Source organism: Buteo buteo, chromosome 26, assembly GCF_964188355.1.
Source record: "Buteo buteo chromosome 26, bButBut1.hap1.1, whole genome shotgun sequence".
Lineage (NCBI taxonomy): Eukaryota > Metazoa > Chordata > Aves > Accipitriformes > Accipitridae > Buteo > Buteo buteo.
This window is the reverse complement of record NC_134196.1, coordinates 11,941,564-11,963,054: the sequence shown is the minus strand read 5'-3', so window position 1 is coordinate 11,963,054 and position 21,491 is coordinate 11,941,564. Positions and strand designations below refer to the sequence as shown.

The window sequence follows — 21,491 nt, the reverse complement described above, 5'->3', positions numbered from 1 at the left end:
TCTGCGGCCGGCGGCTGGGCAGGCAGTGCTGCCATCCTGTGGAAAACCAGGCTGAGGGACGGCTGTGGGGCCACGGGGCAGCCCCACAGCAGTGGTGGGACAGGCCCCCACGGTGGTAGGGCTGGGGATCACCTTGCATGATTTTGGGCCAAGGCCGTCGGGTGTTGTCCTGGCCAGCTCCAGGACTTTTAAGAGCCACTTTGTATTGCATTGGTCCTCGTGCCTGCAAGAGCTGGAGTGGGAAATGTGTCCGTGCTGCGTAAAACAGCCAGAGGCGAGAGCCGCTGGGGCGAGCTGTCATCCTCTGCTGCTTATTCAGTGCTCAGATCCAACAGGGACTGCTCACCTGGATGTGCGGTGGATGGATATTTCTTTTCAAGGGTGCTCTCCATACTGAAATCACAGCCTCAGCCTCGGTTTTAATTCCATTTTTATTCTGTAAAAGTTTAATATTTTGCTAAGAGATAGTATATTAAAAAAAAAATATTCAACCAAACAGTGTGATTGGAGTAAAGCTATATGCAGACAGCTAAAAAGATGGCTAGAGAGCAGGAAAAGCAGGACGTCTAATCACTGAATAACAGTTATAAACAGCAATAAAATTAATATCTATATTAAACTAGCAGTGCAAAGATACAAACTGGAAGCAGCTTTACATTAAAAATACAGCTTTTTAAATACAGAAATAGCACCAATTTACAAAAGACAATCAGAAATGTAAACGTGGCAGGTAGATTCAAGTATAAGTTATATGCTCACCCTCCTCAGCAATGGTCTTGGGACAGAAAGGCTTCACAAACCCTGCAGAACATCCTGGGTACGCACTTTGCCTCAGTGCAAATACAAATTCTGCTTTTCCAAAGCTACTTTGCTGATGAGTTGTTCCTAGTTTATTTTAGTTCTTAGCTTTCAGTGAAGGCAAAGATAAGAAAGGTAAACTCATTCCCTCCTGACAACCAACCCTTCCTCCTCACCGGTCTGGTTCAGCAGCTCAGGTACTGCAAGTAGCATTGATCCCTTTGCCGCCCGACTGCTTCGGTGGTCCCACTCCTATTTTAGTGGGAAGTTTGCATTGACAAAAACAAGACAGAATATCAACCCCCTTCTTCTCCCAGGCCCAAATCTGCTTTTGCAACCGTGACCCATCGAACTGCTTTGATCCTGAGGGAGTTGATCCTCATTTCTAGACCTGCTGTATGGAAACTCAAAAGTGGAAGCAGAAATGGGAAACTGAAGATCCATTTTCACTCCCTGCATTTTCAAGTATAGTTAGGTTAGTTATGGCACAGAATAACATTACTGACAAAGCAAGGCAATTTTTGTGATGATGCTTCAACTGGAGCAAAGAGCCAATACTAGCTCTGATCCTCCTCTCTGCTCCCAGCTGCCATTTCACTAAAAGGCTGCACTGTACTAGAGGGGAAAAGACAAGATTTGGAGAATCAACATCAACCACGTCATCCTGAACCCTAGCAGCCTGTTTCCAACCCCAACAGCAACAAATGCACACTAGTGGAAGTGCAGGGGCAGCACCATGCCAATTACACATTGCTTTTCAAAGTGAAATTAATTTAAGTGGGTGTATAAGAAGAAATAATTCAGAAGCAAAAACTGTAAACTTTCACAACTGTAGTGTAATTAAAAAAAAACCACCAAACTTAAAATTTAGCAGTCTGAAGATTTCTCTTTACCACCCCTGAAATTTCCTATGATAATTCTACTATAGATTTTCTTTCAACGAGGGCTAAGCAGCCCTCCTTATAAGGCTGTTATTGGTCTATTCTAAGATAAGGCCACATTACTCAAACTCCCAGCTTCACTAAAATTCTTTCTTAAACTCCATTTCCATAATACATTTCATTATAAAAATAAAAAACCTCATCAAATCCCCAACCCCCAAAGTCCTAGCTTCCCTCAACCAACGAAGTAGCACATCCGACAGTGTATCTACCCTTGGAAAACCAGTACCAGTACCAATGAGAAGAGCTGATAATGCTGGCCTTATGTTTACTAAAAGTCCAGAGTAACATGATGTCACCAGCAACACTTTCTGTCCTTTAAACAGGAAATGGCACGAATTTAATTGCAGATTGCTACACCAGTGAAAACATACCCAAGCGTAAGAGCATTAGCTCTTAAAATTATGTCCTGTGTTATTAATAGCACCATGCATTATTTGAGAACTCTGAATGTTAACCGTTAGAATTTTCTTCTTCTTTATCTTCTCTTAAGGAATACAGATTAATTTTTTTCCCACTTCCAAAATTCATGGCTCCTGCTCTTTTCAGCTTCTTTTTTATGGTTTAGATAGATAACATGCCAAAAGATAAGATCTCCCTTGTCTTCCAAGTATGCTCAAATGCGCTATTAACTAGTTATGAAATCCTTGCAAGTGAAGAGTTAGGCACTTAAGTACATACCCCTTAAGTAGACTTAAGTAAACCACTAAGTAGGCACTTAAGCAGACTCAGGTAAGACTGAATCTAATCATGTGGTTAATGACTTACTAGTATTCCTTGGTCACAAAGACTAGACTATATATTTAAATGGGAGATGAAGTCTTAGCACAGACCTCTCAGTGGCTTGTCACTCTCAAATTACCTTGTCAAACTTATTTAAGGAATCAGGCTTTGTATTCTTTACATCTAACTTGTACATTTTGCTCAGAGTGAAAGAAAAAAAAAAACCAAGAAATAATACAGTTCATTAACACAATTATAAAAATGTTAACATTCACAGTTATTTTGGTCTTAATATTTTTCACATGTATACATTCAATCATACTGTGTTATTATTAGGTTTTTCTAATAACAAGTGCTGGGCAAATTGTACAACCACCAACTGACATTCAAGTAATCCTACCCTGAGAAAATCTGTTATTCTGAAGGTGCAAAAAAACTTTTTTGCACTAAATCCCACTCCGACGTACAAAATAAATAGCAAAAGGTTGCACTGCAGAGGCAGGATTTGACAGATTGGAACCAAGAAAGCAGTTGCTCTCACAACTGGAAAAGTTTATAATTTTCACCACAGATTTACTCAGGGTAACTAGAGTACATGCAAAAAAAAAAAAATGCTTACCCCAGATAAGTGCTAGACATCTCACTTAAAACCATGAAAAAAGAACCCCTGGGGACTCCAAGAAAATCTGTTTGCATCTCCTCACAGCAATAAAGAGACTTTTGCAAATTAAAACCACAAATACAATTTGATGCCCACAAGGCCGTGTGAAGTACAACATCTGAATTCAAATCAGTACTGAAGGAACAATTCAGTAAAAGGTTTTCAGTATCAAGGATGATTTGTGAAGAATGTGGTTAACAGAACCAGTGGGTGAACAGATAGCGGGGAAGCATGCCAAAAGGGATGACATTCTGACGTACTCCTCTTGTCATGTAAGAGATTGTTCTCTTGTAATCGATACGAGGGCCTAAGACAATCTGCCCACCCTTTGCAATGAGTGGAGTTAGTCAGGGCTGGTACTAGAGATTTCGAGTCTCCTCTGCACAGAGCTGGCATTTCTGGTCTGGTTGCCTTCATTTTTCTTCCATGCAACAGGGTCTCCAAGACTTCCGGGAGTTTTGAAAAATGCCTCATGATGTGCAGGACGAATGCTCTTGGGAGTGAGGGGAGTTGACGAAGGCTATTTGTGAAACAAAACCGAAGCGATTCAGTAGGGTGTTCTCAAAGTCTACATGCAAGCATGCAAACAGAAGACAGCTTGTAGACACTAAGCCCTGTACCCTGCCACTATCGGGAACCACATCACACATCCTTTCAGAAGCTCCACAGGAAAAGCTACAGGCTTTGCCCCTTTCTGTTCTGGAGCTGTCTGCCAGTACATCATTGCTGGAAGCTGAAGGCCTCTATCTCATTTCCAACTTAAATGTATTCATGACTAGTTCACACTCATTCATTCTTATGCCAATCTTGTCCTTTAGCTTAAATGTCTCTTTCCCTTCCTTGGTGTTTTACTTGCTTTCTTTATTTGTTAGCATCAAAACAGATCTAAAATTAGTCTCCTAAGCCCTGGCCACTTCTGTTGTGAGTGTCACTGTACCGTAACCTCTAATGTTAATATCTGTAATAAGATTGGCTGCCAACCAGTCTCTATTACAGACTTTTTCTAAAGCTCAAACAAAAGAAATATAAAGTAACATTCATAAAGCTTCCAAAAGTTCAATCTATTAGTCACTGCATTAGACAATAGAAAAATAAATCACAGATTTAAGAATATAAGCTAAAGCAGTGCCAAACTGTCATTGTTAATAGTTGTAAAGACCCAGGTAATGCAGTGTGACATGACTGTTTCATGTCACTCATTGCACTTCAAAAAAATGAGTCCTTCACTTCTAAATTTCTCTTTTTCTCTAACTCACAAATTCTGTTTCTATGGTAGATTTAGAAAAAAAAAAAATCTTTATAAAGAAGACCACAAAACCCACAAGAATCGTTTTCCCCCAGTTCTGATGCTGAACAGAGATCAGAATGAGGTGAGGAGGTAACCCAGGACACTACTACCTAAGAAGTGCTGCAGCCACTTGACTCCTGAATTATGACAATCCATCCTCCTGCCCACCCAATGTGTTTCTGTAGCCATTGCATAACACACTTACAATGATAGTGTCAAATGGGGAAAAAATATTGACTCAGATTTCTAGGGAAAAAACCCTGTAACTCATTTTTTTCTCTATTCCTATAAGATTTTTAAAGATTAAGATTTTTATGATTTTTAAAATTCTTGTAAGATTTTTAAAACTCACCACTTCACCATTCAGGGCTAGATGTGCTATGCTGGGCTACATCTTTAACACTGTCCCAAGCCCCACCACTACCACAGATGGATATGGAAACTAAGTGGAAGACACCAGCTCCCAGCGTGCCAACTTACCACTCTGACACACCAGCACTAGCCTGCAGCACAAGCTGCCTTCAGGCCCAGTGACCTGGCACCGCTGTTTCATCGTCACTTAACCAGCTTTGACCCTTACCTGCTGCAGCTTCAGAAGGGTCACTGGATGCCCCATACACACGGGGGAGTCCAGTTTAACAGCACCGCAAGACCTTGCAAGCACAGGACTCAGGTGCAGAGTGGGGTGAGCTGGTTGCTGGGGATCCACCGAAGGCACGGGTGAGACCTTGGGGGTAACCACGGCCGTGGTGCCTATGAAAACAGGTGTTGTTGATGCCAAGCCAGACATACTGAAATTCATGGAGGTGGCAGCTGAGAAGGAGCCATCGGGAACGGGGGAAAGAGGACCAGTGATTGTGGGAGAACAGACGAGAGGGAAGGAAGCCAAGGCTGCTGACGGCACCACGACACAGGGGACGCTCAGAGAAGGTAACTGGCTCGCAGCCAGGCTGATAGCACCAGGGGCTTGGTTTGCAGAGAGCAGGAAATTAAAACTGCTTAATCCTAAACCAAAGAGAGAAAAAGCAAGGCATTAATATAGTTGACAAATTGGAATTAAGCTATTATAACTTCATCTAGAACAGGAAAGAGAAACGACACCAAAGAAAGAGACAGGCTGCCCAGGAAAACTGTGACAAAAAGAAGAAAACTGTCACAAACCTGTGACTCTTCTGTCAAGCTCCCTTTCCTTACCTTCCTCCATCTCCCCCCCTACTGCCTGTTCACTATATCTGCATCCATTTACTTTGTTCATATTAAGTACCAAACACATGCCTTGCTGTTTTCTGTTTCTAACTTCAGTTACAAGCAACATCTTGGCTAAACAATTCTTTCACTAACAGGAATCACATCCTCCATTATATGACAACATATGCATTGCTTTTAATAAGAAAAAAAAATAAAAAAAAAAAAAAGGAAAACACCCACAAAGATATACCCCAAAGGCGCTAATTTTCCTGAAAATGGCTGAAATACTGTTTTGAAACAGAAGCTGCTCCAGTTCCCAGTTTGTCTGACCTTGCAGTACAACAGGTTCAACATTTTCAAACTGAGTGTCTCCATTCTATTAAGTGAAATCCCATAGACCTCACTCTGTGCCACAAGTGAATCAAATACTAAAGCAGTAGTCGTGGAAATCTGCCACATGTATCCTGTTCCCACAAAACACTCTTCCACTCCACACAAACACAGGCATGGAAAACAGTGGACATGAAATCCTCTTGTAGTATTTTCAGCTACTTCCTCCCCATCCCTACCATGTAGTATGAGCAGGCCTGGCTACACTCCCAGTGCCTCAGTTTTTCTGGGGCTATCCCGATGATGCATGTGACAAGACAGTACAAAGTTCATAGATGACTAAATTCACCCACTCAGGGGGATGCTGTTGCACTATTCTGGCTGCCTTACTGCCAAACCTAGACTTCCAGCTCCTTCAAGTTTTGAATGCTGGATAGGTGTCTTTTTTGCTGCACATAATTCAAGCATGCAAGCACCACATTATTCATCTCTATTAATGTTTGAGCACCTCAGAAAAATGCCTGTATTTTCATGGAAGCAACAGTTCATCTGGAGTCAAGAGAGTTCAGAGCTATTAAACTACTACAGAGAACTGCTGACAGTTTTTGTGCCAAATATAGACTTATTCACCTATCTGTAGGTCTCCCTATTTGAACAGCTCAGTGAACAGATGCAGAAGTTTGAGTGCCTCTAGATCTCATGGCTCTCCTTACCAGCAGTAGGCTGAACAAAAAGATACTGTGGTAGGAAAGGTTGATTGGCATTTTCTTTAGAGATGTGCTCTTTTCCTGGAGAGGGCTCATCAGGGTCTTTATTCTGAGACCATTTTTCTTGCTCCTGAGAATCTAAAGGCTTAGTAGACTCCTTGTGTGCAGCCTCTGGAACAGCAGGACTTGCGTGGTCAAGATGAAAATCTTCTAGATGTTCAGCAGATGTACAGCCACTTCCTGGGGTAGATTCTGCCTTGGGTGACTCAAAAGGCTTCTAAGCAAAAACAAAAAGAGGAAATGATGAGTCCAAACTGAAATAACACAGTACAATGTCTCTCATGCAGTTTCCTCAGCTACGGAGTAAAATGTGCATCTATGCAAAGGGGCAGCACAAAACTCATTAGCAAGTCACCAAGTTAAACATTTTGTTTGAGGTTTGAAGAACAATATTAGCGATGCCTAAGCCCTGTGCTGTAGTTCACTTTCAGTACTTGGAGACACTAGATAAGAAATACCTGAGTTTGGGGATTCATTTCTCTTTATTGATAAGGAAAACCACCTGACAGGACCTTGAGCCTGACCCCCATTTTCAGTAGTTAAAAAAACCTGCGATATAGATGCACTTCACCTTCACCACCATCTCCTCTCTCACCAGCCTGCTGTGGGCAACACTGGGCATGAGAGGGAGGGACTCAAGCTGGAGAGTAGGGGGGAAGTACAAATCACATTTACTGTATCTTGGTGGAGTAAGCAATGCTGCTGCTGTCAGGGGAAGCCCAAGCTAACAGCGGAAGATGAGGAGTAATGGTCACATTGATTTCTTCCCCTCTGGCAGGCTGTTTTGTTGAAGGCAATGATCAGGACACTGATTACAAAGAACAGCTGACCATCACTTCACTATGCAAAGCAATCACAGTCCATTTTCCCCTGGTAATGTGAAAACATCCCCCAGTTAATGCCTATACTTCCTGGCACAGCACCCTTACAATTTTATTAATATGTGGGAGGCAGCATTGTATCTGCACCTGTAACAGGAGTGGTGTAGTGAATTTTTTGCTTCTGAAAACACTATCTTGGGCAAAAGTCTTTCCTCCCTAACAGGAAGCCTAAGTGATAATGAAATTCACTTCTTTACCTTGGGTACTACAAGTGAGAGGGGCACATCACTCTGTTCCATGGTCTGCTTTTTAGCAGCTGGCTCTTCATCATCTACAGGTGCAGAGGGCGATGCACACTTGTGGGAGCTGCGTTTCTGGCAGGCAGCTGGAGGTACAGCGGTCTGAGCTTCTGCACTCCTGTTTCCTGTGTCTCCTGCGGTGGGCAGGGTCTCCCTCAAGTTATTTTCCTGAAGACCACCACACAACATAAAAAGGGATGAAGATGGGAAGCACAGGAAGGGTTGGTTGGGGAGCAGGGTAGGTTTTCCATTTTCTGTTTTGGAGGCTGCTGGCGTGCAAGGATGTAGAGCTTGGCTGTTGACCCCATTTGGCAGCGACAGGTTTGGCACATCTGCCTGAACCACAGGGAAAACTGCCTGAGGCAAAGGGTTAACACAAAAATCAGAGTCCCCCGGAACTGGAAGAAGGGAGAGAGGTGAGGTTATGCTTGGCTTCCTTGCTGAATTGAATATCGTTTCTGTGGCACAAGCTTTATTCCTGAAAAAAAAAGTAATGAAAAGAGGAAAAACATTTAGTCCAAACCCCCTATTTTACGCTTAAAAGCAAACAGGTACATTGTTGGACATAAATGTGGAAAAATTCTCCCCCCCAAACCACTCATTTTACACAGTTTACAAGGAGGATCACCTTTTATTATTTCTAATTGCACAGAAACAGACTTATCAGGTTTTTGGCAGAACAATAATGCTTTCAGTTGCACTTGACTAGAGTCAATCATTCACAAATGAATTCAAATTAGCATGGGTGTAGAGAAGACCCACTGATACAACAGAGAGGCTCTTCCATGGAATCATGATTTAAAGGACAACAGTGGTACAAGTACAGGTAGGTATAAATTGGCCATGAAAAAAAAAAAGCAAGCCACGCTGAGACTTATCAGCATTAAAATAGTAATAATGAGACTCTGCAGCATTTTTCTATCAGTCTCATCAATGGAATCTAGCCTTGAACTAAACATGACAAGCACAAAGCTGAAACTGGACAGAGTTAAGACCAACCTACCTACTATCTTCCTCTATTTTCTGCCTGCAGACAGCTGCTAGATTTATCATTTTGGAGCAATATTCATCTGAATTCACAATACAGGCTGAAAGAAAAAAGGAGCATTCAATTAATAACAGGTAGGTTTACCAAGCGTATTTTGATACTGGCCATATAAAATAATTGGTATAATTTTTCTATCCTGGCACATTTTTATAACATCCACTAATCACCTAGAGCCAGAATCTGCAAGACACTCAGAACTCTCAGTCCCACTGGAGAGGTGCTCCAAATCATCATTTCCTATAAGAGGGAACTGTGAAAAGCCCTGTAATTGCTTTATCTTTTTTAACAGCTATCCATTAGATTGTTACAGTAAATTCCACTATATTAGGAACCATAAAATAAAGCAAGCTTTTGTGGCTAAAGAATCTTTCTTTTATCTATACCAAATTTTCACAGAAGAAACTGTAGTATAGTTGCAGTTAGTGGAGAACAGAAACATTTACCAGAAAACAAACTGCAGGTTCAAGGCAGTATGACCCAGATTCATCTCATCTAAATTTAGGTGCTTGACTGGAGGCCAAAGCACATGACAAAACAGAAGTCTCATACTTCCCGTGACTTCTCAGAAGTCTCATGTCTCCCACACGGACAGTAGAAATATAGGCACCTCCCAAGGGTAATTCACATATTTAATTAGGCTGATTCACCCTATCAAGTGCCTTAAATTGGTGGGCCCACAATTGGACAGATCTAGTGGGATACAAAAGAACATGCTTCATTAGTAGTTAGTTACCTTGCCTCTCCTGACGTGGGCTGTTGGGCTCAGAACTGACTTTCCTTCTGGTCCCTTCACAAGGCTGTGCACCGTTAAATGAAGCGTGACGTGTAAATCTTTGTTTTCCAGTAGCACAGATCTGATACGGGGCACAGGCTCCTCTCTGTATCCCTGGCAGAGGTTCAGATGTTGGGCTATGCCCTCTCGGCTCATCTGTAAGAACATAATTTTGTACAACAGTCCTTCAGGGAACACAGCTCATCATTTAGGCTTCTGCCATGTTACTGAACTTGGCCATAAGAGAGGAGGTAACCTCTATGTCATCTCAAACCCCACAACACTGAAGCAGACCTAAGCTCAGTAAGCAGCGGTAGACAAGATAAGGGCCTCCCTCCTTTCCATTCCAAGGCAGCTGCAGCAGCAGCTGCACTCTAGTGTGCGTAGCCAGGAGAAAGGGTACTAAGATGGCATTAATACTACCCTTCACTTCTACTTGGTCCTGGCACTGGCTTGACCCAAATATATTACCAAAGGGCTTCCTTTTGCTCTGGCTTCTAGCCCAGAATTAGCAGCTTACAGAGATGCTTTGGCCCACCACCTCCTTCTCTGCAGACAAACCTTTTATGTGAGAGGACACGTGCAAGAAACAGCCCTGCTCTACCTTGGTAAGTCCACTTACAAAGAAAATAATTCACTGTCTAATTATGACAGAATTACTGAGATTTTGCAACCCAGAAAAGCTGTGGACCCAGATTTGGAGATGTAGGCATTATCTGCCATTGTTCTACAATTCATGTAGTTATTCATGTGGTTATGTAAGTCGGTGTAAAAATACCAGCAAGACACAGTATCTTTCAACATCTGTCCACAGCTCCAGCCCTTGAACGTAAAGTCTAACAAGGGCAAATGTGGAGCTGGCCAGCAGTTATTAATCACAGGGCGGACAATGAATGCTAAGCCATTCTTTACACACGGAAAACAACCTTTAACCACTTGGTAAGTGACTGTCAAACCAAAAAGAAAAAAGAGATGCGAGCTACACAAGTTACCGGTCTTTCCAGGGAACTCCACAGGCCCAATCCACTTGAAGGCTGGTTTGCGTCCTCGTTCCTCTGTGACATGAACTTTCTTGATCAAGCCTAGGCTGGTGAGAACATTGGCGATATCATACAGTCTTCGTACCTTTGCTAACAAGAAAGGGCAGAAATAGTCAAGACGGTCATGTTTACAATGCATACAGTACATAATTACACAGTAATTTCATTCCAGGATATCACCACAGCTTTCACAGATGAGGTGGGTAAAATCAAATTGGGATGGACTTAAGCCACCTCCTATGAAGCCTGCCATGCCAGCTCCCAACTGCTTGTCACTGCTTCTTCATATCTTAGGTTCTTATCCATCTTAGCTGCTCAGCTTCAAGCTCCCTTACCTCATTTTGATGGAAAAGTGTTAGGGAGTGATTACATCATGAGCTTGCCCAGAAAGGGCAGCTACCTCCACATGAGGTAAAGACAAGCACATGGGGGCAAGAGGCACATGAGTGCACAGCTGATCGCAAGAGGACCCATACTTATCATCTAAAAATGTAACAGTCTTAGAAAAATCTCTGTGACTCCAGTAAATAATATGCTTGAGCTGAATCTGATACCCACAGATGGTCCAGCTAGACTCCTTACATCCCTCCTGGTATTTGGCAGAGAATTTTAAGACTGAAGTGCAAGTACTTTATATTAAAAGTACTTTAAAGACTTAAAATAAAAGTCTTTATTTTAGAAGAATTATTTACGCATGCTGAGTTTTTCCATGTTGTCCAAGGGATCAAAGTAATAATCCCCACTAACTGAAAAGCAAACTATGCCATCCGGCTGTGAAAGATTTCTGGTGTAAAAAGGAGAAGTAACACATTTCTGCAGAGAAGAAAATGAATTCCATTAAATTAAACAACATGTTTCATTTCAGTAAGTTTTGAAATGTCATTCAGAATGGTACAGGAAACAGGGGTAAAGTATGAAAAAAAATTCAAACAAAAAAAAAGATTTTTCTTCATTCTGAATCTAAAACTTGGAGATAATAGTCAAACTGACTCTTCCCCACCCCAAGCTCTGTTTTCACAAACTGGCATTTACAATTAAAAAAAAACACCCCAAACTGTATTTCAGCAAAAGATTCTTGACCTGCTCTTGCTGTTACCTACTGGTGTCAGTCCAAACATGCCCGTTTTCTTTACTCACTGACTGATTGATTTGCTTTCCAATAGCCAGCTTACTTTTAAATTTGCTGTGGTCCACTGTATCCTGGGTCTCTTCTATCAGTATCTTTGCTGCGATGTCCAGAGTGACTATCTTGGTCTTGGAGACAAGGAACAGCATGACAAACTTTTGGCTCATAATCCGCAACGACTTGTCCTTTCTGCTGTTTGCAGATGCTGTGTTACAAATAATACCCAAGCCTCTTAGCATATGTCATCCACCACAGCCAGAAAACTAGCAAGTAGGTTTCTCACACACAAAAGGGGTAAAGTATTGCCTTGTCAGGAAGCAGAAATCTTTTGAAAGGCAGCAAATAACTGAGTAATGCAAAGAGAAGTCTCTCTTCAAAAGGCAATAAAAATTAAAGCTTGGAGAAATAGCTTTCAGAAAGTCAGATTCCAAAGCTGATTCTATGTTACATTACACAGTTTTGTGCCACTATAATTTTGTGACTCCAAAGGACTTTGTAACTTAAAACACTGTATTACATGGGCAGCATGCAAAGAGTAGACAAATGAAAGATGGCACCTTCTGTCAGGATAAAGCATTTACTGTCAGATACAGGTGGGAAATGAAGAACTGAAGTGTCTGGCATAAGTTCCTGCCAGTCTGTAGGACAGAGAGAAAAATCCATCCTGAGAACTATGCTAGGGACAGGATAGAAGGAAGGATTCTGTCAACTCTGTGGTGAATTCAGCAGCTTTTTGAAAAGAATATTTTTTTATTATTTAATTTAAAAGCAAAGCAAGGGGAAAAGTCACATAGTAAACTGGAGAAAGAGACTTGTGTCTGTGTATCACATCACACATATCAGTTATCTTACCAGAGGTGCAATCTGGTTCTGAAAAGTCCAGTAACGGTCTGTCTTGAGAATCTGGAATAGTTTCCTTTTTCCGTTCTCCAAATTTGTACTCCAAGTCCTGCTCCTTGCGCTGGAAGAAGGTCATTAGTTCTCCATACTGCAGCTCTCCTGCTTCCTGAAGAGTTTTCAGAGTTTGACTGAGGTTGTGCCGGCCATGCCAACAGTACTGGTTCTTGGCCACACGGCTAACCAAGTGCAATGACTCCAAGACATTCACTATATCGTAAATTCGTCTTCGCTCAACTCCTGTTTTAAGAGGGGGAAATAAAAAAGACATAGATGCTCATCTAGTTTTAATGTGCTCTTCAGCAAAAGCGGAACAGAGAACAGGCTAGGCTGTTCTCTAATACTGAGCGTTCACAACGCATTTTTCACTGTTCATCTGGACACATTACATTAGATCCATCCAAATTTGCACAATTAAGAACTGACTTATGTATGGCCAGCCCCATCGTGTGATAATCTTTGTCTGTTTTCTTAACTGCCGGCCCAGCCATAGCTTCAGCTTAAAGCATCTGCACTGTGTTTAGAAGAACTGACTGCAGTCTGCCAAGCCCCACTCACTCAGACCTACCCAGACTGCCCTGAGGTTTTAAAAGCACTTTGGCCCTTCTTGTCAGAGAGCTTCAGAGCTCAGACACATACCTGTACACAAGCTTGTGTGTAACAGAGGGCAGGAAAGGGTCTGAGCCTGGCACTGACACAGGGTAGACACAAAAGCCCACTCCCACGGGAACCAGTGGGAGCATGGTCCTCCACCTGCATTTCCCATGGCACAATTACTTGCTAAGCATGTACCAAGCAAAGGAGCATCAAAGGATTCACAAGGTGCAAAGCAGTGGAGAATGAGACCCACTGTTCCCAAATGCAGCAGAAACGAGTCCTTTTTGCTGGCTGGGTCTGCGCCAACAGGAAATCTATGAAATATGTCCAACTTGGGTTCAGCCTGACTGACATGAGCAAGGTTGGGGACTGAATATGAACAGGCTGGTGGCTCTGCTCACTGTCCCAAGTGCTCATGTTTGAAGCATGGCTGTTATATGTAACACAGTGCACTACACACTGGTGACATCATCTGCGCCAGAAATCCCATAACGGTTAACATCAGCTGAGCAGAACAAGTGCTAGCCAAGGGGAAAGGTTTTGAAAGACTTCCCTGTGGAAGGCAAGGCCTTGATGCATCTGTTTACCCATCTGGAGAATATGGATAATACCTACCAGCCTCAAACGGATATTGGGATAAACAATTAATGAGTATTTCCAAGCGTGTAGAGATCTTGGAGTGAAACATATGCCAGAAAAACAAGAGTGCTACACATATCCTGGTGTCTGTCAGACACCAGCAGCATAGCCCCCTTTGTGGTCTTTCCATAGGTCTTCAGTGAACAAAGCAATATACATTAGTAGCAAAAGCTGTATTGCAACCATCATTAGTTACACAGAGAGCAGCAACATCATCAGTGAAAAATTTAGTGGTCCCTGAAGCAACTGGATAGAGGCAAGCAAGGAAGTGAAAATCAAAGAGACAAGAACAAATGCATCCCCTTCTGGGAGGTAAAATCCCCAACAGTAAGTTTTAAAACAAAGTTTCTAGTATTTAGGAAAGCAAGGTAACGCCACTCCCAACACAGAATAAAGCTCTACTCATGTTCATGCAAACACAGAAAGGAGTAACTGCAAAATCTAAAAGAACAGTTTGTTTAAAAAGTAATTTATTTAACTATTTACTTCATCTGAATTCTCTCCTATTTCCAATTCCCACTACCAAAGCAAATAAATGAGTATTTCAAGGACTTTCTTACCAGAGTCACAGAGGACATCACTCTTCTGTTCTCTTTCTTTCGAAAACAGACACATTTCATTTTTGCTACCTCTTTTCTGTAAAATACCTGAGTTCTAAAAGTAGATATAATATTTATCTAGTTTAAGTCTAATTTTGTAAAGCCCTTCCTAGCTAAGAGACAACCTCTCCAAGGACCTGGATCTTTTTGTTATTGGTGTGACCTGGCTGAGTCTTCTCTCACAAGTTTTAATACTTCTCTCAGATTTTTCATTAATCTTTTAGCTAAGACCAAACCTAACAGCAGACCCAGCAAACAGCCTACTCGATACCTTCTTGCCACCTCAATATAACGCATTTTCTCATTCTACTCTTGCAGGTCTCCTGGTAACCTCCCCTCACAAGACAATATTTAAAGCTAATATAACCTTGATGAACCATGAGATCTTGGAAGATATAATGTCAGGCACATTACTGAAGTCAGGCAGTGAACCCAACTGATTTCCTACACCTACTAGTTTGCAATTGTTTCCCCAGACATTCCTTTTTGACAAAATTTGTTGTTTGTAAGTCCTCCTTCAGAGGGTTTGTAACTCATAACTCCTTCAGTGTTCAGCAAATTGAAAATTTAAGAAAGCAACAGAGCTGATTGATAAACAGACAGATCTGTCTAGTAAAAAGTCAGAAAGTAGATTTCAAAATGGTAGCACTGTCAAGCAGTAAAGACACTTAGGAATATTAGGCATTTCCAACTCTTGATTAGTATGATTAGAAGAACATCCAGACCCAGGGAAAGGCAGACCGTGAATGTACTCTGTAAGAAGGATGATCTTTTGAAGGCACTCCTGTTGGGTTACTCCAGGTGATCAGTTACCCCATTTTTGCAGGTATACATACCAAGAATTGAAGCCACTTCATCCAAAGAAATAGTAGTTTTTTCAGCTGACAATGGATAACTTGGATAGCGAGCTAGAAACTTTTGGCACAAGAGTCCTAAGCTTTTCTGTTTTCTGCTGGGCCTCTGCTTTTCAAATTCATCAACCGTGCAGTCGTCTACCATATCATACTGTTAAAAAATAAATGTTAACCCTTTAGTGCAGAGCTTTAGAAGCAAGGCATAGCCAAGTGAGGCATATGTCAAATGTTAGCAATATTTAAGCTCAGACTTTCTAATAAGGAAAAAAACCCATGGACTCCTTGCAAGCACCAGAGTACTTGGGTGACACACTTTTGCTTGCAAGCTCCTTTTAGTTAACCACACAGAAAAACTCTTATCTGCGAGATCATACAATAATGGTTATGCATAAGGAAACAAAACAGTAAGACCAACCACCCAAGACTAGCAGATGGTAAGATCCTACTTGGCAGAAATATTTCTTTTTGAGAGGAGGAGGAATATTCCCTCAAACACCTCTGGATCTAATAAACCAGAAGATATACAAGCCATCAAAGAGTTCCTGCAATACCTCTTTCAAGAGATTTTACTGCCCTTTACAGTGCCTCTATAACTTTAAGAAACTGGGAGTTGGGGAGGGAAGGGGGACGATGCTAAGAAACTATAAAAGACACCACCCAGTCTCTGAACCTTAACCTCAGTCAAGCTGTTAGCTTAAGTGAACTCTGTAGGATGACCTGAATATGGTCTTTCTGTCCCTGCAGGGAAAAAAGAAAATAATAAAACTGTGACGGCAAGAATGTATGAAGAGGTATGTTTATTTATTACAAAATGAGAATGAGGGAGGGTTTTTTTCTGCACTGGTAACTTTGGGGTTTTGCTTCTGTGTCAAAAAAAGGAGGGAAAAAAATATAATCTTGCCCTCTGGCAAAGAAAAGCTGAGAGTGGTGGCAGCTGTTGAAACCGACGTTTCCTTACTTATGAGATCTTAACTGTGCTTTGCTGGTTGTGACTAAGTGACCTTGTGGCAGGCTGTTGCTCTGATTGAATTCTTTGAGTTTTATATGGTATGGAAATAGCAGTATTCTTACAGTAACACTTTTACATCTTTTATAAGTTAACTTTCTGTGTGGAGAAAAGTATTAAGTATAAGTTTTATTAACTGGAAGATATTTGAACTCTTTATAGCAGCCATCCCAAAAATGCAATATGATCTTAGCAGGCTTGGAGTGGTAATGAACTAACATTTAACATTGACTATTTTTTACTTACTGGAAGCAATGTTAGGAATTATCTTTAGAAAACTGTTTGTTCCTTTATGACTAACTAAGCTGGAGAATTCTTCAGACTACCATCACTGTAGATGCTGTAAAATCTACACTTGTAGAGTGACCTGCACCTATCAAATGATGCTTCTCAGTAGGAGGACCCCAGAACTATCTTCTTCTCACTGATGTCACCAAGGAAGGATATTCTATAAGAAATAATCCAGAAGAGGGAAAGCAATGGTTGGAACAACAACAAAAAAAAGTCTGAAGGAGGAGAACTGTAATGATACTTATTACATCCTGACATCATCCTTTCCGCTTCCTAAAGCAAGGGCAGGGATCAGCCCCCACATTGCCTGAGCCTTGGCAAGTAAAAGTCTTCCTAACACTTGAGCATGTTGTCTGACTACTAGCTCGGCGGCTGAGGTGGAAAGGGGGAGAAAGGTTTCAACTGACTGCTCTGATGGGCCGTTGTGGACAAGGTATAGGATCTCAAAGGTATACAGAAAAATATGCCCTTTCATTGTCGAATTGCTTTTGAAAATGCTGCCTGTCATAATGATCTGGCAATTTTCTTTCTAATGCAGTTCAGAAAATAGCATCAGAAGTAATTAAATTGGGAAAAATGACACATTTAAGCTCTACTTCCTTCACTGTCCTTTTAAGTAATATTCAGGCTGTTGAGGGGTCTCAGGTCAGTTACTAGTAAGACAGTTACTTTTAGTCTTTGAAAGTTCTGCTACTCAGTCAGTGCTGTGTAGGCAACTGTCCTTGGGAATGTTTTACAATTCTGCAGTTTTCCATAAGGAGCAAAGGGCCAGTTGGAAGAAAACTGAGGCACAACTTAAGAAAGGTCCGAGTCCTAACTGAACATAAGTTAACCATGTTCTGAGTCTCACCTGTAATGAATCAGGTGTGTCACTCTGCTCACTGTTTTCTATGGGTCTGAAGAGCTCTTTCTTCTTTTCCCTGTCCCTCATGTCAGGGCTAGCAGCACTAACAAGCATCTTCAGGTTAGCAGTGGGGGTCCAGGGATCAGGCTGAGGTCTGTCCATGAGCTTAACAGGTGTAATTGGATTTCTTTCTGGGGTGCAGCTTTTTTGCTTTGATAAATCAACTGCTTCATTCTTAATGGGAGTCTTTGGTGCCATCCTGGATCGATCAAATATATTTTCCTATTAAAAACAAAAAGTTCTTTAGACACAACAGGAAAGAAAACAGTCCAGCAATCAATTTCATTGTTCTTACAAAGGTAATTGTAGTGACTCATGCCTTGCACTCATAGCTATATTTAGCACAGTTCTTCTGCCTTTGTTGGAAGTGGTAAAATACTCTACATGCTAGCATATTGGAGGTAGTGTGTATGAGATACCGCCCTGAATTACAGAACCTGTGGTCAACCAGTCAAACTTATGGCCTATCAGGCTTTTAAACTCTGACTGTTATTACACAAACATAAATCACCAAATTGGATCAAAACTGAAATAATGCATTGGTCACATTACACTTAGCAAAACAGGTTGTTCTGCTTGAAAGGTCCCCAGTGAAATGCCATGCTGGTGATGCAGCTCAGACTGTCATAAAATGTCAAACTAAAGTGGATGTCACTTCAGGTGCAAGTGAAGCAAGCTTTGCATCTGCACTGTCTGCTGCTCGAAACAATGAAGAAAATCTCCATAACTGCATTCCTTGGCTACAGCTAAGAGCTGCTAGATGGAAAAGTCTAATTCATCAGCTGATTTTTATCATTCTTTGAATGAAGCTCAAGTCCCTCCAGTCCCTAGCTGCAATCAAACTTTTTTCATATTTCATCTTCAGGTCCAATTTTTCTCCTTATCACCACAGACCAACTAATTTCAAGGGACTGACTGAAAAAAAGCTTCAATGGTATCCTTGAGCCGAGATATCTGTTTCTGAGGAACAAGAGACCACTACTTCCCTCTTGCCTGTTAGTCCAAATAGCTAATGAAGATTAAAGGAATGAAGTAGACAGGATGCCATACTGGCTTTCTTTGCAGGATATAAAAAAATTGAGGTCCAGGTATCCTAAACCTGGCACAGAGCAGGACTTCCAGAAAGGCCCATGCAGAAAGTTGTACTGTTGCTTTTTGCCCAGGGAGATCAATGATCTTAGATAGTCCAGCTATCACTTAATTCTCCTTAATACCCTACAAACAGGATACTGTGGTTTTTCAGAACTCTAGCTAATATTGCTCAGTGGTTTCTAAATTTAGTCCCTTGAAATGGTTGCATGCACCTTGAGTGAAGTGAGAGAGAGAAAGCAGACAAATTATCATCAGAAAGCTAGCAAAGCTTATAACTTGCTGGAATTGGGAGTGAAGCCTTCAGAACCACAGCAAACTGATTTTAAACTATAAATCAGGCTTGAAGTTGTTTGTTCTTCAGCCTAGCTGTGGCTTTTTTGGTGTTGGTCTCAATCTGAGCAGGTCTTCTTGCTCAGACTAACATTTTTTTCAAAATGAGTTTTAAAAATCTAACATGGCAACTTTAAGGCCAGGTATGGTTATTATGTATTTCATTTTGTGCTGCAAGAAGTCCAATTCTGAAACGGAATACAGGCTGGAGGAAAACGTTAAGTTACTGTTGGTCTGCTGTAAGAACTGTCCCAAGTTAAGTTTTGCTGTTTATTTGGAGCAATTCAGCTATCACTAGCTGATATAGATATTTAAATAAATAGGTGATTCCAAATATCAGCCTAGGTAGACAGTAGAAAGAAGTTCTAGTAACAACTGGGGCTGGCTTTTACCAGGAGCAGTTCTGTAGCATTCAAACTGGAAATGAATTTGGCACATTGAAAGCATTATGCTCTGAGCACTGATGGTGAAGGCTTCTGCATACATTCACCTATGAATTACCCAAAAGGATGTAATAAATATATCTCTTTTTACAATTAACGGTTAGCCAGTTGTAACTAACTCCACTGTGATAAATAGGGGTCAATTTAGAGGCCATGGTACTTCTCGGAATATATGTTCACATACTGTTGGCACTCAATATATTCTTGCAATTTCACATCTGGCAGTGAATCAACACTTCATCTGTAATGGAGAAAGTCTACCTTCCCCTCAAGTTCCTGTTCACTACGGCTGGTGCTAATGGAACTGCAGTGAAGGCAGCTGAAGCAACCTGCTGTTCCACTACCTCAAATTTTCATGTTTGTGCAAATATCACAATGAAAAAAGTGGTGGCTCTACACGAGAAGTACATGTCTACTACCAACCTTTCAGATCTTCATTTCTTGAATGTCATAATTGCCAACTAAGCTAAGGAATGCTTTTACCCCCTCTTCCCTTTTTTTACAGTAGCTGCAATGCTCTATGGACTCCTAGCTGTATTCCACAAAACCACAAGGGCAGCTGGTAGAAGTACAAGATTCACCTTGATCCAAGCAGAGATGGCTTACCAAGTACAAGAGGACAGGAAAGACTGGCTTAATGAACTTAGTGTGTCAGCAGGAACTGAAACAAATATCTGAGATAATAGGAACTGAGTCTGAGAAGAACTATGTGATCTTTGGAGGACTCAGGTTGAGCACGGACAGCAGGTCATGAACTGGGTCTAGTTCAGGAGACATTACTGAGCAAGGTATGCCTGAGGCTAGGTATCCTGTTTCCTGGCTGGTGAGGCAGGAGAGGAACGATAAGCTTGTTCCTTGCCGAGTGGCACTGCCTAGCCTCTTGACCTGGGAACACCAGGGTATGGTTACAGGTATACTTTTCCAGGCCAGAAGGCAAGCATAGTGGACATGCGCATCAGCACGCTCAGACTGCTGCTAAATAACACGACTATACTATTCTCACATCATGTCAAGCCTGGTGTTGCTTAGCTTTTGAACGGTGTACAAAAGTCTTCTCCACTTGTCCCAATGGTAGCCACTGGGATGCTCGACATCGCCTAGGGAGTTTTGCTCGTTAAGCGAAAGCTAAAAACTGTTTCCCTGAGAATTATGCCAGAGTGTAAGCACTTCACTTACTGACACCGGTGGCGTGACTCACGGTTCTTCTAGTAGATTGTCTTTGTATCTTAAGGGTAGCATCGGACACCCCTGTGCTCCAGGTACCGACAGGTAAGATGCTGCTGGACAGACCAGTTGCCCTGGTCCCATGGGCAGCCCCCCAAACGCTGCCATGGGGACTGAGAGGGACACGATCCGGGGGGGGGGGGCACACACCGGCCCGGCCCGCCTCCAAGCCCCCCACTCCCCCGGGCCGGGGTTCCGCACCCCAACAGCCTCCACCCGCCGGGGGGGGACGGACACAAACCCCCTGCGGTCCCGGCCGCCCCCCACCACCCCGATCTTCCCGCTGCCCCCCCGGGCCGGCGCGGTGCTCCGCACCGGGAGAGCCGGATTAACGCGTGAGGGGGCCAGTCCCTCCCGCCCTCCCCGCTCACCTTCTGGGCCGCCTCAGCGCGGCCCCTCCGCCCCGGCCGGCCGCTCGCCAGGTCCCTCAGGGTCAGGACGCTCACCTCCATCTGCAAAGCGAGAAAACCCCCCTTTTAGCCCGGTCCTTAAAGACGAGCCGCTCCCGCCCCGGGGCAGCGCTCTCCCCTCCCCGGCGGGACGTGAGGGGAGCGCGGCAGCTTGGGGGCTAGGTTCCCGAGGAGGAGGAGGAGGAGGAGGAGGAGGCGGAGGGGGGGGGGGAAGCCGCCCCGTCCCCTGCGGCGGCGGGAGGCTCCGCGCCCTCACCTCGGCGGGCGGACGGACGGACGGACGGACGGACGGAGGGAGGGGAGGGGGACTCTTACCGCTCCCGCCAGGCGCCCTACAGACATCGCTTTACAATCCGGCCAATCAGACGCTGCCCGCCGGGGAGCCCCGACCGAGCGGCCGGCC

At 42.8% G+C, this 21,491-nt stretch overlaps 1 protein-coding gene across 1 annotated transcript; it reads right to left on the bottom strand.

Moving 5' to 3' along the window:
* Window positions 1-419: 419 nt before the first annotated feature.
* Window positions 420-21,130, bottom strand: E2F7 (E2F transcription factor 7). Its single transcript, XM_075057788.1, has 12 exons — window positions 21,050-21,130; window positions 17,536-17,811; window positions 15,371-15,539; window positions 12,655-12,939; window positions 11,849-12,007; window positions 10,629-10,766; window positions 9,598-9,792; window positions 8,820-8,904; window positions 7,775-8,294; window positions 6,643-6,913; window positions 4,992-5,416; window positions 420-3,643 (listed from the first exon to the last, which is right to left on the bottom strand). Exons 1-12 carry the CDS (start codon window positions 21,128-21,130, stop codon window positions 3,467-3,469), a joined length of 2,781 nt encoding a protein of 926 aa, XP_074913889.1. The 3' UTR covers window positions 420-3,466.
* Window positions 21,131-21,491: the final 361 nt, after the last annotated feature.